Source organism: Carlito syrichta, unplaced genomic scaffold (assembly GCF_000164805.1).
Source record: "Carlito syrichta isolate Samal-C Ts95f unplaced genomic scaffold, Tarsius_syrichta-2.0.1 Scaffold313344, whole genome shotgun sequence".
Taxonomy (NCBI): Eukaryota; Metazoa; Chordata; class Mammalia; order Primates; family Tarsiidae; genus Carlito; species Carlito syrichta.
In genome coordinates this window covers 968,654-987,174 of record NW_007257440.1, presented here as the reverse complement: position 1 = coordinate 987,174, position 18,521 = coordinate 968,654, and the positions used below count along the sequence as shown (strand labels likewise).

Sequence of the window (18,521 nt, the reverse complement as noted above, 5' to 3'; positions counted from 1 at the left end):
ATATGTGGTGTTTACATTAGATTCTGCTGTATTTTTTTTAAAGGTAAGGTTGATGCTAATAAATCAATGAATAAATATTTTTTAGAGACAGGATCATCCAGGCTGGAGTGCAGTGGTATGATCACAGCTCACTGCAACCTCAAACTCCTGGGCACAAGCAATCTTTCCACCTCAGCCTCCCCAATAGCCAGGACAAGGGTGTGCCACCATGCCTGGCTAATTTTTTTTTTTCTGTAGAGACAAATCTCACTATGTTAATTTTTTAAAATCTTAGAATTTTTCATGGTTTATTTCAGTTATTCAATTTATACATCTAAATTATATTTTTTAAAATACAGATTAAAAAATGGCAAACTCCTTTGCATCAAGGACCTTCACTGCACTTTCGGACCTGTATCCAAATATGGCTAATCTGGTAGGTTTCAATGATATGGTGATTTGATTGTTCTCCAATAAAACCTTATGTGGTAACATTATATCAACATTGTTTGACACATGCTTGTATAGTTGACCAGTATATAGACACTCATTGCATTGGTATAATTGTTAGATATTAAGTACACCTAAACTTTGTATTTATACTAGTTAAATGAAAATTAACCTTTTTGTCTATAGAGTAGGAGATATGATTATAGATATGACTAGTGAATGTTCAAAATATTTTTATTTTCAAATATTTAATAGAGCAAAACATTAAATGCTCAAATTTAGCATTGTAAAATTAAACTGTTTTTGTTTAGCAGTAGTAATTCTCCAAGTTATAGTCTAAATACTTGTCATTATGCTGCTTTTATGGCATAAGGTATATAATATGTGTGTTTCTGAAATGATTATGTGAAAATTGACTTGTTGGGAGATGTTGTGGGGGAATTAAATGATTTTGAATATACTAAGACTGTTACCTATTTAAAATAAATCTGGGTGGAATCATCTTATCAGGTGAAGAACTTATTGTAAAGTAACTACCATATTCCTTTACCTTCCCTGCCCTGAGCAGTCTGACATTTACATTTGGCTTTTGCAAATCAGATTTCTTATGATGGGATAAATTTACATGTAATATTAATAATTTGCAATTCAAGTTTATTAATGTTAAAAATAATTATTGTTGTAACATTTTTTTCTTACAAGTAAACTGTTTGATAATCCCTTCTTCAGAGACAAAGTTTTACTCGACATTTCCATTAGTTGTGTTTTTCCAACCCAAAATTTAGTGAGGTCTACATGTATAATGAGTTCAAGAAATAATAGCAATGTGTCTACATGCAATAATAGTAGCTAGTAGCTCAGCTAAAATGTAATAGCTTAACTTTAAATTATTGCAAGGTTGAAGCCAATTGATGAATTAGCAATACAAGTTTAGGTTTTTCCTTGCAGAAAAAGATAGTTATATTTATTTCTTAAAGCATGTTATTAATATTTAATTTTTGTTTAGTAGTCAGTAAAGAGAGCATTAATCATTTGAAGAAGATGCTAATATCTCTAAGGTCTTTAGGACTTTAGGATTTAGATTTATTAAGCAGAAATATATGTTTTGTTACAGTCTAATTTATATTACTATCTAGCATTTTTGGATTAAGAAGCTAAGCAATTTTATGTGGACTGTTAGAAAACCCTATATAAAGGAAAGCTTTGAAGGCCATGGCCAATTACATTGCATTATACATGTGCTTTGGATAAATTCAGTAAGGATTAATCGCATAGGGCAGTTACTGTGCTCTATCTAGTGATTGAAAATAAAGTAGAAACATACTAAGTATTAAACGATTATATTTGTAATAGCAGTTAACTGTGTGATTACTTGGTACTATTCCTTGTGGAATTGAACATGTATGAAGTTCTTTTAGATGTTTGTCTGGAATGAATACATTTAAATGGTTCCTAGTAAAAAATGTTTGTTAGAGCCAGTACAATATAACAAGTCCATGAAATTAAATTTGCCGTGTACATCTGTATTTAATATTGGTCTTCTATAACTTTTTTGTTTTTCAGAAAATAATCGGTATAGTTATTGGGAAAACAGATGTCAAAGGCTTTCCAGACAGAAAAAGCTGAGTTCTATTTAACTGTTTGCTTTATTTTTCATCAACTGTGGCTTATGACTACAACAAAGTGTATTTAAGTGATTAAATTTTCCATGTCTATTTAACCCCTTAAGAGCAATGGACATGGTCTTTATTGTAGTTAATTCAAGGCCATATGTGTGAGGACATTGAAATCATTTTTAATGTTTTTATTTGATGTTTCTCAAACACAATTTTAAAGGTTTGGGGTATACAATGCCAAAATAGCTAGTTAAATTGGTCAGCTCATTAACTTGTCCCAACACATGTTTATTTAGTACCTCCACTGTGTAAGACCCTGTGGAGTGTAAAAGATAAAAAAGAAATCGTGTCTCATATCACTTTCAGGTAGTACAGTGTCTGTGAGAGGGGCCTTGGAGCTAGACGGACTAGGCTCACTAGTCACTGAGTGATCCTAGATCTCTCCTACATGCATCTATGAAATGGGGATAAATAAAGCTGATGTGAGAATTAAAGAGTTCATATGTGTAAGGGTAAGCATCATGCATGGCCCATAGTAAGAATTCCATGTTAATGATCACTTCCAGTCTAAGAGGTGACAAATACACACACAAACTTCGAATAAGAGAAAATGATCTGATGAAGGCTTTTGAGCAGGGAGGTGTTGTGATCGAGGGAAAGAAAAATGTGATGGCAATATCTGTATATTTGCCCAAATAATCAGACAGTTCAGTGAAAAACATGAATCTTTCATGTATGGAAAAACAGTTGAGTTTAGCTGTAGTGGTTCTTAATTGAATTGCCTAACCGTGCAAGAGTTTTAGGACTATGGAAACATGACCAAAAACTAAATTTAGATTTTTAAAATCAACTCAAACTCACCTTTAAACTTTTGTAGTCGACATAAAAGATAAAATATAGAGTTCCAAAACTAGCATTTCACCACTATTAGTTTAAAATCTTTTTATTAAAGGTTATAGTATAAATGTTTCTATACAGCTTAAGTGAATCAGTACTCTAGCCAGCCAGCCAATAGTTTTGGTAGGAGATAGTAATTTTGCTAGAGTCACCTGAATCACTGTGATTGTCTTACTTTGACTCATGGTATAGTAATAGGTAACTTTATTTTTTATTTTGCTTCATGCTAGTATTTCATTTTTATTCTTGAGGTAAATAACAAAGATGTCATATGGTACCCATACTCATTTGTGTGAATTCATAACTAATTAGATCAAAATTACCACTTGGATAGTTTGAAGAAGTATATGTTTCTTTCTGTTTACTAAACTCTGGAAGGCATAACTGAAAATACATGAATTAGAAAAAATTATCATTAAAATATTTGCTAAAATTATAACAGTGAAATATAGTTTTAAAACTATCAGATTGTGAAGACAGGAGAAACAACTTCTGTATTGTTTGACTTCTTTTTATGGTGACATCTGTAGTATTCTTTTTTTGGTGAAGGTATGCTTATTGAATTTTAAAAACATTGCACCTATATTATACTGTTTTTATTAAAAATTCCAGCAGTGGCAAGGATCAGTATAGTTGAAGAGTGAAATTCCACTTTCAAATTCCCACTCTTCCCATCTAGTCCTCTCCCCAAAGATAGACACTAATAACAGTTCAGGATATATCAAATTTGCACATGTGTGTTAGGCAGTACTTTTTAATTAGCAAAGACAGTAAGGAAATGTCCATTTTGAAAAAAATGTACTTGCTGACCCCTAGTGGTATTCATTTTTTTGTTGTTGTTTTTATTTTGAGTTGGAGTCTCACTCTGTTGCCCAGACTGGAGTGCAGTGGCCGCTCCCGCCCACCGCAGCCTCGACCTGCTGGGCTCCGGTGATCCTTCCACCTCAGCCTTCCGAGTAGCCGGATTTACAGGCGTGCGCTACCATGCCCAGCTGAATTTTTGTTTTATTGTAGAGATGAGGTCTTGCTGCCTAGGCGGGTCTCGAACCTGCGGGCTCAGGCAATCCACTCACCTCAGCCTCCCAAAGGCATGGGATTACAGGCTGAGCCACCGAGCCTGGCTAGTGGTATTCATTTAATGGCACATAATTTGTTTTGAAATAAGCTATTTGAATCAATTATGACTTTGTTTAAAACAATAGCAATAAGAGATAAATAGAGAAGCTAAGCTAACATCTGGACAATTCAGGGCTACCTGTCATCCAAATACACAGATAAAAGGGGAAAGGAAGCAAAGGGGCCAGCACTAAGGTGAACTGTCTACGTTGGTAGCTTGTTACCATTTCACTTTGAAATACATAAAAGCACAACTTATTATAGAACGTGTATTTGAAATAACATTTTGTACCATGTGTTTGAGTATTTTTATCATCATAATCATCAACCAGTCATTTGATTGAACAAATCATTTCTTCAAAGCTGAAATTTGAAACTTCATTTGAAAAATAAAAGCATTGGTTTTCCCTTAGATATTGGATCAGAAAGGTACACTTTTCAGCTTTACCATTCGAGATTCACCAACCCATTTTATAAATGTAACATCTTGGGGCGATGAAGATTACATCAAGTCGCTTTCTGACAGCTTTAGGGTTGGTGAGTGTGGTAAGTTAGCACTGATGCTTAAACTGTTTCTGTTATCCCTATGGTGTGTTTATGGTAACTGTACTGAGGGAGTCAAAACGAATTAAGGTACAGTTCATAATTCTCAAGAACATTATCAGAAAAAAGTCAACTGCTAAGAGTGTAATGCAAGGCATTCAGCATGTTACTTGATGTATACAAACATGATAGTTAAGCCGGGCTCGGTGGCTCAGCCTGTAATCCCGTGCCTTTGGGAGGCTGAGGTGAGAGTATTGCGTGAGCCCGCGGGTCTGAGCAGCGCTTGGGTAGGCGAGACCTCATCTCTACAATAAATCAAAAAATCAGCCGGGCGTGGTAGCGCATGCCTGTAATTCCGGCTACTTGGAAGGCTGAGATGGAAGGATCGCCGGAGCCCAGCGGGTCGAGGCTGCGGTGGCCGGGAGCGGCCACTGCACTCCAGTCTGGGCGACAGAGTGAGACTCCAGCTCAAAAAACAAAACAAAACAAAAAAAACAACAAAAAAAAACTCAAACATGATAGTTATACTTTTACTAGATAATTTTACGATCTTTGGTTTATTACATTTTTCAGTTTACATCTACCCCTATTATTGTTATAATCAGTTATCTTTCTATAAACATATAATAGATCCATTGAATAGATTTTGATAGAAGTTGATATTTGAATTTTTAATGAGATTTTAAGGAACTTTACTTTTAGTTGAAATACCAAATTTTTTGCTTCTTCTACTCACTCCAGTGTCCCTCTGACAGTACACATAGTATAGTAGAAAAGCAAGGACTTTGAAAGTATTTAGATTTAGTCCGGGCTTGGTGGCTCAGCTTGTAATCCCAGCACTTTGGGAGGCTGAGACGGGTGGATTGCCTGAGCCCGCGGGTTTGAGATCAGCCCAGGCAACTTGGAGAGACCTCGTCTCTACAATAAATAAAAAAATTAGCTGGGTGTGGTAGTGCACGCCTGTAGTTCTGGCTACTTGGAAGGCTGAGGCGGAAGGATCACCGGAGCCCAGCAGGTCAACGCTGGGGTGGCTGTGAGTGTGCCACTGCACTCCAAGCCTGGGCAATGGAGTGATACTCTGACTCAAACCAAGTATTTAGGTTTGGATTCAAATTCCAGCTCCAGCATTTATTTACATGATGGCTTTGAGAAGTTTTCTTAATTTTATTGGGCCTCAGCTATGAAATAATACCTCAGTAGGTGCTTGTGAGTGTTAAATGAGATGGTATACCTAGGATAAAGTGTAGAACTTAGTCACTTAATAGATGGCAGCTCTAGCCTCTTACAAAAAACAAGAAAGCATGTATACTAGCTCTCCTTTATGGAAGAAAGCAAGGAGTAAAGCAGGTGGCTAAACCACTCCTCTGATGCTGTGGTATCGAGTAACCCATTCTCATACCAATTATTTAGCACCTAATCATATATTACCTTGTATTACTCACTTTCAGGATTATATATAATTTGCTAATTGAATAATAAGGTCATTGAACACATGGACTATGAAGGCAAAAAACTGCAAACTTCATAGGGCTCAGTACAAGCTACAAACATCATCCCTAATGAATTCTAGAACATTAGTTATTTAAAAAGATAAAGATATATTTCAATATCAAAATATATGTTGATGGTTATGAGGATGAATAAGTGATTTTAAAAGCCTAAAATCAATAATGATTATAAATATAAATAGGATGTTAGTGTGTTAGAGTGAAAAGATTATAGATTTTTGAATAAGAACAGTTCTAATTTTAGCTCCACAACGTTCTAGATATATAACCTCAGGAAAGTTACTTAACCTCTGTGAGTTTCAATTTGCTTATATGTAAGATAGGGATAATCTTGGGATGGTTGTATAAAGAATGACCAAAACAGAGCACTGAAAGGCTTAACGTTGGCTATGAAGAAACAGAAGCCCTAAAATGGTGAGTTCACAGAGCTGATAAGTGGCAGAACCCAAATTAGTGACCCAGATTTTGCATTGGTCTTTTCACCTCTCTACTATTGTTTCCAAGGGTAAGTGTGAAGTGGGTGGAGGTCAGTTAAAGTGTTGGCTTTGTTGAAAAGCATGTTGTCACCAAATCAAATGTTGACTGTAACTAAGTCAATAAAGTAATATCAATGTGGGTCACATTTGGGGATTTAAACACAAAGCACAAGAAATGTTATCTGGGGTCAAACTGATTTGGATTCCATTCAGGATCCCAGGATTCCATTTCTTACAGTGACATGAGAAGGTGACTGTGAAGGATGCATGATGCCAGCTCAGAAATGAGAAGTCATGTGGTTACATATTGTTATGTACACTTTTTTTTTGTTTTTTTGAATTGGAGTTTCACTCTTTGTTGCCCAGGCTGGAGTGCAGTAGCACGCTCACCGTCACCGCAGCCTTGACCTGCTGGGCTTAGGCGATCCTTCCATCTCAGCCTTCCAAGCAGCTGGAACTACTATATTTGTTTTTTATTTATCTTGCTATTATTTTATAATATCATTATATTTTTCTCTCTGTTTTAGTGATTATTGAAAATCCCCTGATCCAAAAAAAGGAAATAGAAAGAGAAGAAAAGTTCAGCCCTGCAACTCCTAGGTAAGTAGGATCAACAATCTTTGTGCTAGAATGATCATTACTAATAATTCTGTATCAGATTAGCAGAGAGTTTACTAAAGCTGCCCTGCTTCAATTTGAAAATTAGGATTTTAATTCTCACAATGTTTATTTTTGTTTATCAGATAATTTACCTTGATACAGAGTCACATGAAAATATAGCTTTGTTTTTGGTACTTTGATTCTCATTCTTAGATTTATAAAAATTTGACTCCAGTCACATTAAAACTGAACAATTAGAAGAAAAGATAAATATTGGAAATTATATGTCTTTTTTCATGTCATGGTATCACTCTACTCACGTTCTTTACCACCTTAGGTCAGGTTTCCTGGAAGCAGAACTTGAGAGGAGGGTTCTTGTGCAGGTTATTTGTTGAGACAGAGCTCTCAGGAGAAACCTGCAAGGATAGGTTGGGGTAGAGGCTAAGCAAAGAAGTGGGCTCACCTGGAGCCTCAGCTGAAACCCAGGAGGGCACTCTGAAGCAGGAGTGGCCCTTAGAGCAGTACCTTGAGGGGAGGGGACTGGGCTTTTGTACCCTGTATTAGTCATTGCCTGTAGTCCATCCACCCCCCGCCCCCCACCCCACCCGCCGGCCCCAGAGTGGGGCAGGGCATCACCTCAAATGCATGTCTGGCAGTTCTTGCAAGGAGGGTGTAGCTGTGCTTCTGGACCCGCCTGTGAAAGGTTCTAGGTGGGCACAGCAGTCTACTGCATGCATAGCTGCATCCGTTGTGACCCCTTCCACCCACTTTTCTGACCTTGTCTTATACCAGACTCGCAAATCTTATTTTCTGCAGCCACAGTGAACTTACTTCCATTGACCAACATGAACTAGGATCTTTTGTATATTTTATTCCCTCTGCATAGAACATTCCTCTCCAGTCTGTTCGAATATTGACTTCTTCTGGTCATTGATTCTCAGCTTAAATGTCATCTCCTTCCACCTTCCCTATCTACTGTTTGTAGTAGCCCTAAGTCAGTCACTGGAACTTTACCCTTTGCTGTTATCATCTAACCCAAGTCACTGTCTGAGACTATTTGATTAATTGTTCTGGTGTCTCCTCACAAAGGTGAGCTTCTTGAGATCAAAGGTCTTGTCGGTCTTCTTCACTGCTGTATCCCCTTGTGCCTAGTGTAGGGTCTAATACATAACAGATTCTCAGTAAATTTTTATGGCATGAATGGAGGGAGGGAAGAACGAAGGAACATTCTTGGCAGAGAGAGCAAACATGAAACTTCCTGACCTTTTCCACAATAGTTAATATTAGGTTGAGCCATATAAAGCTGCTGATGTTCAACTGTTTTTCATCCAAAAATGTAAATTTCGTAGCCGAATAGTCTTATTTGGCTGAAATAGAAGACAGTTCAGGGGACTTGCAGAAGGAGAAACTTGAGGGAAAAGCAAACACTTCAGTTTTGCTGTCATACCAAGTTAATTCCTTGGTAACAGGTAGCCACAGAAGGTCTTTGAGCTAGGGAATAATATTTTTATATTTGTAATTTAGGAAGATCAATTTGACGGCCTGTGGAGGACAGATTGCGGGGGAATGAAATTTAGGAAAGCAAGACAATAATTTGGGAGAGAAGTGATGAGGTAGATAACAGACAGTAGCAGAAAAGAGGCAGAGGAGAGTGGATTAGAGGGCTGCTGGGGAGGCTGCATCAGGGAGACTGGGAAGGAGCAGGGCAGGAGGAAGAGCACCTCGGTTCAGGCGCACTGTGTGGATATTTGGCATCTATTCCACATGCGGCGCTGCAGAGGTGAGTAAAAGAGTCCTTGACCCATGGCACTTGGCAAAGCAGCCAGGATCATAAGAGAGAAGTAAGAAGTTCTTGGGCTTGTATAACTCACTAAAGTTTTAGAGTGCCTTTCTATTTTATAGAGAAGTCTTGGGCAAGGTCTTGAAACTCATGCACAAATTGATCTTCAAAATATTTTCTTGGGCAACCTCTTTCAGGTTCCCTCCCACTGTGGGAGTTTTTCTGTCTTCTTATTAAAACCTACTTTCAAAAATATATATATTTTCTTAATGAAAGTACATTTAAAGCAAAATATATTGCCACTGTTTTTCTAAGAGTAAAAAGTATAAATTTCCTAGTGTAGTCTAAATTTTAACCAAAAAAAGTCACTTAACTGTGAAGATAGAAGTATTTTTCTATTAAAAAGTCATTTGATACTAATTTTTTTGTGTGTTTTTGCAATTTAGCAGTTGTAAACTATTGCTCAGTGAAAATCACTCAACAGTAAAAGTTTGCTCCTGTTATGAAGTGGACACCAAGTTACTGTCTTTGATCCATTTACCCGTTAAAGAGTCCCGTGATTATTATTCATTGGGAGACATAGTTGCAAATGGACACAGTCTTAATGGGAGGATTATTAATGTGCTTGCAGCTGTGAGATCGGTAAGTTAAGTCCCCAGCAGAGCCAAGTCCAATTCAGCAGGAGAGTCTCTGTCACTTAATTTGTGTTTGGGATGTAGGGGTCATGATCAGCTGGGGTAATTTTACTTCTGTATCTTGGCAGTAAACTGAATTAAGAAAACAGTAACATGTCTCATTAAAGGGAAAATAATATTTTGTTGTGAATGAGTAACAAAATAAAATTGTATTTGAATGTTAAATGCAGCATACCATTCTGCTCCTAAATTATCTGCTAGCTACATAGAGCTTTCCAAACCTTGCTTAAACAAAGACACAGTGGAAAGGAGAAACTTACTGACTTGAAGATCTCCATGATGTTCCTTGAAGGGGCATAGTTGAATATGTCAAGGAATCAATTTGCTGCATGGAGGGACCAGGGAATATGTTACCTTCTGGTACATCAGTACCAGTCTCTATTACAGCAAGCTCTGAGCTCTGTAGTTTGACAGACCAGAGCCACTGGGCAAAGATTTAGAGATGGACCTCAACAGTAAAGTTGCACACAATTAAGTACACGAAGACAGTTAAAGGGGCAAGAATAATTTCTCAATATATGGAGGGTGATAGTGAAAAAAAAAAAGGAAGTAGACTTACACATATATTGTAGTAATGTTGTAAGTAAACAACAGCTTTTTGGTATTAAATACTGACCAAGAGAACATTGACTCTCTTGGTGGCAGGCCCATGTCTGTTGTGTTCACCTCCCAACCCTGGCTTAACATAGCACCTGCCACATAGGGAGTATGCAAGATAATTTAGGGTGGAGGAATAAACACCTTGTATGACAAACTTAAAACATAGAAGTCACTTTCTAGGCAATTTAGGTTCAATCCTACTCAGCCTATTTAGTTGAGTCCTCAGTCATATGCAATTTCCCCACAGTTCTGTATAATGCTATTATATTTATAATATAGTAACACTTGTCTAACTCAGTGTGAATATAATAATGAATATAAGCAAAAACCTGCACCAGCTTTTCCCACCCACCATGAGTCTGGCACCCTCTTTCTTGGTCACATCACTTCTTTTCATGCCTTTGTCTCCCCCTTTGCTTTAGACCTCTTACATTTCCTTTTCTTCATATGTCTATTTAACCTGTTCTCTCTTCCTTCTCACTGCCACTGTCTTTTCATTTTAAAACTCCTTTTAATACAGCATTCTCCCCAGCCCCAGGTGTTAGGGCTGACTTTTCTCATCCTCTGTCTGACTTTCCACATCCTGTTTTCCCTGCACCTTTGCATCTTCTCTGGCTCCTTCCCATGGAGCTCAGTCCTCCAACAGATGCAGTGGTGGCAGTAGTGTGGGAGCAGCCAACAACTGTCTACACTGGGCTGCTGCTGTATGGCCAGTGGAGATGCTTGCTGTTCCTGCAAGAGAGCCCATTGGGCAGAGGGAAGGGCCCTTATGTCCACCTCCACTTTTCAGATCCTCTTACCCCTTAATGGACAGAATCAGACAGTATGTCAGAGCTTTCACATACATCCCCCATGTGGTCCTCACCATCTTAGCCCTGTGAAGACAGCAAAGAAGGTATCTTAGATTCAGTATTCACTAAGGGGACAAGGGCACTGAGGCCCAAATAGGCTGAGTTCATTCAGTTACACAGACTCCATGCCAGGCTCTGTGCTAAACCTAATGATACACAGATGTTGAAAATCCACGTTCTACCTTAAAGGAGTCCACATAGATGCCACCATGGGGCCTGTCATGGAGCATTGTTCTGGCATGTTGAAAAGAGTCACAGCTTCAACTTTAAACAACTTTGTCTGTGTTTCTCTTCAAAGTGTGTCTAACTTACAAATTCAGCTACATATACCAAATTTAGAGGCAGAAGATGCTTTAAAATCATCAAATATATATTAGTGGTTCTTGCTATCTTAATATTTCTAATTTGATGTTTAAAAGGTAAATATTTTGAGTGTTTCCATCAACAAATATTTAAGTACCTGTACAACCATAGGTGAAGAATAATGATTTCTTTCCATTTCTAAGGTTGGAGAGCCAAAATACTTTACAACTTCAGACCGAAGAAAAGGCCAGAGGTGTGAAGTTAAACTCTATGATGAAACAGAGTCTTCTTTTGCAATGATATGGTAACCTCCCATGTCTGTTTCAAATTGTGAAATCTCTGCTGTTATAGAGAGAGAACATTTCCATTTAATCAAAACTATGATGGATTTCATATCAAGAGAAGAGCAATGATCGGAGATGAACAATATTTTAAAAAATAGACCTTGTTGTTGAATGTTGTGTTATGGACATCACCTTAAAATGAGGTCTTCAGATGAGGCTCTAATGGTGTCATAGAATTGCTTAGATGGACTCCACTGTGACACATTTATTTTTGAATTCTGTTTTATAACACATGGTGTTTTATTAGGTCCCATGGATGATGAACAAGCCAGACTTTACTCTGTGTTCCTTTGGTAGTAGCCAGAGCAGGGGAGGGTATAGGGTGTGTTGGGGCAGGGCCTGCACCCTGAGGTGCTGTGGGGTACAGCAAGGTACTTTCGAGGCTCTTGATGTCTGAGCAGGAAAGGAAGCAGTTTGGAAAGTGCCGTCAACCCATCAAGGACCCTGACCAATTCACCCATGTGGGGGCCTTCTCCAAATTGTCTAAAAGTGTGACTTCAAAGTCTCTAACTTTTAGTTATTCTGTTCTAACTAGCCTGGAGTAGCCAAATACTGGGAGAAAAAAATTGGTGGAGCAGAGTGTTGCTGGAGAGGAGTGTGTGTATTGAAGGAATGATCTGTCATGTAGATGTTAAGTGCTCCGTGAGATGGACAAGTAGAAGCTATGACCACCTGGGGACTGCTAACCCCAGCTGTTGAGGCTTTTTTTGTTGTTGTAAATAATGTCACTAATAGTTTTTTCTGATGAATTCAATTTGTGTCACTTTTTTTTAAACAAATGCAGTTGGGATAATGAATCCATTCTACTTGCACAAAGCTGGATGCCACAAGAAACAGGTATCATAATTCAACGATTATGTTTAATATTTGTCATTTTCTATCCCTCCATGTATTAATTTTAAAACGACTTTTCCCCTAAACAGTAATATTTGCATCAGATGTAAGAATAAGTTTTGACAAATTTTGGAACCGCATGACAGCAACTGTAATCTCAAAAACTATTATTACAACTAATCCAGGTAAACAGCCTTCGAAATTTTTCATCCCTTTGGAAATGACTGTGAACATACACTAATATTTGTGCAGTGTATGTATTTAAGAATGAAAATGCAGCTTGGATTTTTTTTTTTGAAAGCAGGATTTATTAAGAGGACAGAAAAGCTCTCACAGTGGGAGGGGACCTGAGGAGGTTGCCCTGATTTTTTTAATTGAAAGTAAAAAATTGCTTAATACAACGTATAAAAACTTATAATGAGCTATATCTTTGATATCTTTACTAAAGAAATGTGTGCTTGAAGCTAGGCATTTGAGACCAAAATAGTTTGAGTTTGAGACCTTGCCCCTACAAAAAAAAAAATTTTTTTTTTCTTTTTGAGTTGGAATCTCACTCTGTCACCCAGGCTGGAGTGCAGTGGCATGCTCACAGCCACCACAGCCTCGACTTACTGGGTTCAGGTGATCCTTTTGCCTCAGCCTTCCAAGTAGCTGGAACTACAGGTGCATACCACCATGCCTGGCTAATTTTTTGATTTATTGTAGAGATGAGGTCTCACCAAGTTGCCCAGGCTGGTCTCAAACCCCTGGGCTCAGGCAGTCCTCCGCCTCTGCCTCCCAAAGTGCTGGGATTATAGAGGTTTTTAATTAGCCTGATACAGTGGAGTACATCAGTAGTCCCAGCTACTCAGGCTGAGGTGGGAGGATCACTTGAGCACAGGAGTTCAAGGTTACAGTGAGCTATGACCACACCACTGCATTCCAACCTGGGCTATAGAGCGAGACCCTATCTCTAAAAAAAAGAAAGAGAAAGAAATGTGAAAAATCAGCCCGGGCTCGGTGGCTCAGCCTGTAATCCCACGCCTTTGGGAGGCTGAGGTGAGTGGATTGCCTGAGCCCGTGGGTTCGAGACCCGCCTGGGCAGGCGAGACCTCATCTCTACAATAAAGTAAAAAAATTAGCCGGGCGTGGTAGCGCGCGCCTGTAATTCCGGCTACTTGGAAGACTGAGGCAGAAGGATTGCTGGAGCCCAGCAGGTCGAGGCTGCGGTGGCCAGGAGCGGCTACTGCACTCCAGTCTGGGCGACAGAGTGAGAGTCCAACTCAAAAAAAAAAGAAAAGGAAAGAAAAATCAGACTAATTTTTAAAACATCATCCATTGAGATAATTTTTGAGAGATGAATGTTATTGCTTGGATAACCTAAATTATTGACTATTTAAAAAGTAAATTGAATTTTACTACATTCAAATAGCTTTTGCTTCTAAGACCGCAATTATATATATGTATACACACATATACACACACTGTGTAATATATAATATAGTATAATTAGTTCATAGCTGTAAACTAATGCCCAGAAGGTCCCTTGTAGTGGCTGTTAAAGGAGTTAAGTTTACTACAGCATGAAATCAAGGGAGCAATACCTGGGAAGATCAGAGGGTTATTGCCTGTAAGCCCTCTCAGGGTGCTTTATAGTACAGACATAATGATCAGCCCAATACTGCCAAATGCGGAGGTCCAGCCTCCGTAGAGCAGGGCCTGAGGTAGGGGGAGGGAATGAGGAAAGAAAGACAAAGAACAGCGGGATTGGGATGTCTCTTGCCCCAATAGATGAGAGCAAGTTTATTCTCACAGCATGTTTTTTATATAGGGCAAAACTACTCAAACAAGAAATATCTTAATGTTAGCATCAGCTGGGAAAAAGGTTAATGTCTGTGACTTTCTTGGCAAGTTTATTATAGCACTAACATCTTTGTTTTCTGAGAGTATAGGTAAAACTACTAACATCTGTGTTCTTTGAAGTTCTAAGCAAAGTTATTATTGAAGCAGGCTACATCCAGCCTACTCAGACTAGAGATCACACCACCTGAATTCTACTAAATCAACATTCTCAGGGGCAAACATTGAGGGAAGGAGATACTGGCCAAGCTCCTGTTGTAGCGAGGCCAGGAACACAAGGACCCTGTCAAGCTTGTGTTTTTTAAGACATAAGGACCTTATCAACTTATGCCTTTTGTCTCCTTCAGCCAAAGAGTGCAGAATTACCAGAAATGAAATAATCCTTGCAATCTCAAGACACAGTAAATATAGTAGTGTTTCCTTTCTGTTGTTGTTTTGGTTTTTTTTGAGTTGGTGTCTCTGTCACCCGATCTGGAGGGCAGTGGCATGCTCCCGGCCACTGCAGCCTCGACCTGCTGGGCTCATATAATCCTTCCACCTCAGCCTTCCAAGTAACTGGAACTACAGGCACGCGTCACCACGCCTTGCTGATTTTTTGATTTATTGTAGAGATGAGGTCTTGCCAAGTTGCCCAGGCTTGTCTCGAACTCACAGGCTCAGCCAATCCTCTCACCTTGGTCTCCCAAAGTACTGGGATTATAGGCGTGAGCCACCATGCCTGGCCTAGTAGTGTATCATTTTAAACGTAAGTTCACTCTGCTGGTCTGTGACAGAACATCAGCCGCAACTGATAATTATAAAGCAATTTTATATTTTTGATTAAATCATTATCAGAATTCTTAGAAGGTAGAATTACTGTGAGTATAATGTAAACTAATATAAGTACACTGAATCTTACATGTTCACCACATGAATGTTGTCTCTTTGAAAGCAGCACCATGGGAAGTGATGGGGCATGCACTAGTTTGTTCTTCACTAAACTCTCATTTTGCTGAGCATATGCTATGTGCTGGGTGCTGTTTTGGGGTCCATTGACAAAATAGGCAAACATCTCTACTCTCATGGAGCTCATGTTCCACAGGGAGGGACAGATAATAAAGATAATATGTCCATGAATTATGAAGTATTTGAAGAGAAAATGTAGAGCAGAGCCAGGAGGATGCAGGGAGCCACTGTGTGTGCGATTTTACACAGGGTGGTGATTAGGCAGGTTGTACAGTACAGGAGGATGACATTTGAGCAAAGAATTGGTGAAGAGACAAAAGGATTAGCCAAGAAAAAGTGCTCCAGGCAGTGGGAGCAGCCAGTGCAAAGGTTCTTGGGCTAACTGTGCCTGTGTGTGGGAGGAACAGTGAGGGGCTGAGATGGCTGGAGCCGATGGAGCATGGCGGAGAAGTGTAGGAGCCAGGTCTGAGAAGGGACAGTGGGGGCCAGTCAAGAAGGCTCCACAGGCTGCTAGAGGGTGCTGGCTTTCACTCTGGACAGGAGCAGAGCATTTACTGTACGGGTAAGTTCTAAAAGGATCGCTGCAACTGCTTTGTTGGAAGTTGATGGTGACAAACCATAGTCTATTCTCAGTACTTGGGACAGCAGTGCCACTCTTCAGTTACTGCTTTTTTTAAAGAGAGCTACTATGATTAATTGTTTTAAATAATGTATTAATATGAATAGTTTAGTATTCTTATACTTAGTAACATCAGTTATAGAAAATCATTCTTTAAGGGTAAATTTGATCTGGAAGAATTTCTCAAAGACAGATTTATCAGGTGAAAAAGATCATCAAGCTTGACAATACTAATTGTATCAAAAATTCAAAGCTAAATTAATGAGACATATTTTAGGATGTTGTACACTTGGCTTTGATGACAGATTCAAAGGGAAAATGTCAAAGTATTTCGAGCAATGCCAACATCTTAGAATAAACATCTCCTTTCTCAAGGAGACGTATTTTTAAAAAGTGTATTGTTTATTGATTAATTTTAATTGACAAAAATTGAACATATTTATTGTATACAGCATGTTGTTTTGAAATATTGCAGAATGGCTAAATCAATCTAATTAATATATTCACTACTTTATGTACTTAGCCTTTTTTTTTTTTTTGAGTTGGAGTCTCACTCCGTTGCCCAGACTGGAGTGTAGTGGCCGCTCCCGGCCACCGCAGCCTCGACCTGCTGGGCTCCGGCAATCCTTTCGCCTCAGCCTTCCAAGTAGCCAGAACTACAGGCGTGCGCTACCACGCCCGGCTGATTTTTTGATTTATTGTAGAGATGAGGTCTCGCTGCCCAGGCGGGTCTCGAACCCGCGGGCCCAGGCAATCCGCTCACCTCAGTCTCCCAAAGGCGTGGGATTACAGGCTGAGCCACCGAGCCCGGCTTACTTAGCCTTTTTTTGTGGTAAGAACACAGAATCTGCTCTAGGTGCTTTTCAAGACTACAATACATTGCTACATTGTTATTAGCTATAATCACCATGTGGTATACTAGATCTAGATTTCTTGACTTACTTTGTCAAGGAGACACATTTAAAGGAGATGATTCATAAGAGGCTGTGAATCTGTGTGCTTGTTTCAGTCAGCTTTATTTCTAACTTCCTGGGCTATGCCTGCCTTACAGAAATTAAGAATCTCTGAATGGCTTAAGCATTCATCCTAGCCAGGATGTCAAGACTTCCTTCTCTACCTTGAGAGTGTTCAGCAGATAGGGGGACACAATTTCTGCCCTCTCTCCAGACAGGATAACCCTATTGTCAGTAGGGACCTGCACAGCAGGGCCAGTACCCCACCATCCCTACCAGCTTCTGTCCCAGGAAGCTTATGGGTTTGATTTCTGTGGCCCTGCTCCCATTAACTCCTGCTCCCATCACTTCCACCAGCTGTTCCCATCTGATGTGCAGCAATTCTGTTAATGTCTAAAGATTCATTAATTCACTAATTAATTTATAAGTATTTTCGAATGCCCTTTATTTGCCAATTTGAGATAACTTAAATCCTTTCTGGAACAAGAACGGAGGACAAGTAGATGGCCACATGGATGTAATGGATGTAAAGATAGTCACTATACTGGATACTAGAAATACAAAGATGAAAAGGTCAAACTCCTGCCTATGAGAAATTTACAGTTACTTCTGAAAAGGAGCAGTGAAAAGACTTATGTCATGGGAGCAAGGTGAAAGAAATGCCTTAACCTGCCCAAGAGTGTTAGGAGAGGGCAGGCATTGTCAACAATTTGTAGAATGTTCATGTGGGCTGAAAAGCTTAAAGACAGTCACACACTGGAGGTGGGGGTCAGGTTGAAGGACATCAGAATCATTGGAGAGCCTTTTTTCAGACTCACATTTCTGCCTTCTTATGCAGTGTCTAACTACTGAGTATACTCATTTCCCAATTTGAGGAGCAAGGCTTTAATAACCTTTTGAAAAAATATTTGTCCTGATAAGAAAGGAAATGTATATAAAATTCGTAAAATACATAAAAGCAGAAGCAAAAGAAAATAAAGATCACCTATAATCTCCCTATCTATATAGAGAATTATTTTTTCATACATATTCTTCCAGATAATTTTGCATATGTGAGTACATATGTAGATTTTTTAATCAAAAGGCTGTTAACCCACCTAGTTTTGTAAACTGTTCTTTTCACTAATGGGTGTACCTTTCTTCATGTTAATAGAGTTCTGCATCACATTGCTAATGGCTGCAAAATATTCTCTTTGATTATATTCTTATGTCTTCACTGTTTACTATTAAAAATAATTTTGGATCATTCACAGTGACTTAAAATATAATCAGTTTGCTTTTTACTTAATATGTATTTTCAATTTAAGATACACCAGAAGCTAATATCCTACTGAATTTTATAAGAGAAAATAAAGAAATAAATGTTCTGGATAATGAAGTTGACAGTTATTTGAAAGAATCCATAAATTGTAAGTGAATATTATTTGATATTTTAAAAACCAAAATTAGGCCTGCAAAGTTTTATTTGACATAGTAAAAGATACCATATTCTTATTGTGTAACCACTATGTTTCCTCTTTTCAAAAGGTAGATTAAAATTTGGGGGGCTAGGCAACCCCTTTGGGTCCCCTCC

At 38.6% G+C, this 18,521-nt stretch overlaps 1 protein-coding gene across 1 annotated transcript in view; it reads left to right on the top strand.

The window, feature by feature from the left end:
- Positions 1–346: 346 nt before the first annotated feature.
- The window catches only part of MEIOB (meiosis specific with OB domains), a 33,395-nt gene continuing 15,220 nt past the window's right edge, over positions 347–18,521 (top strand). Inside the window, 10 exon segments of the mRNA XM_008070320.2 lie at positions 347–415; positions 1,993–2,050; positions 4,472–4,494; positions 4,496–4,604; positions 7,113–7,185; positions 9,412–9,607; positions 11,618–11,718; positions 12,543–12,595; positions 12,682–12,777; positions 18,256–18,357. Of these exon segments, the coding sequence (XP_008068511.1) occupies positions 347–415; positions 1,993–2,050; positions 4,472–4,494; positions 4,496–4,604; positions 7,113–7,185; positions 9,412–9,607; positions 11,618–11,718; positions 12,543–12,595; positions 12,682–12,777; positions 18,256–18,357 (880 nt within the window).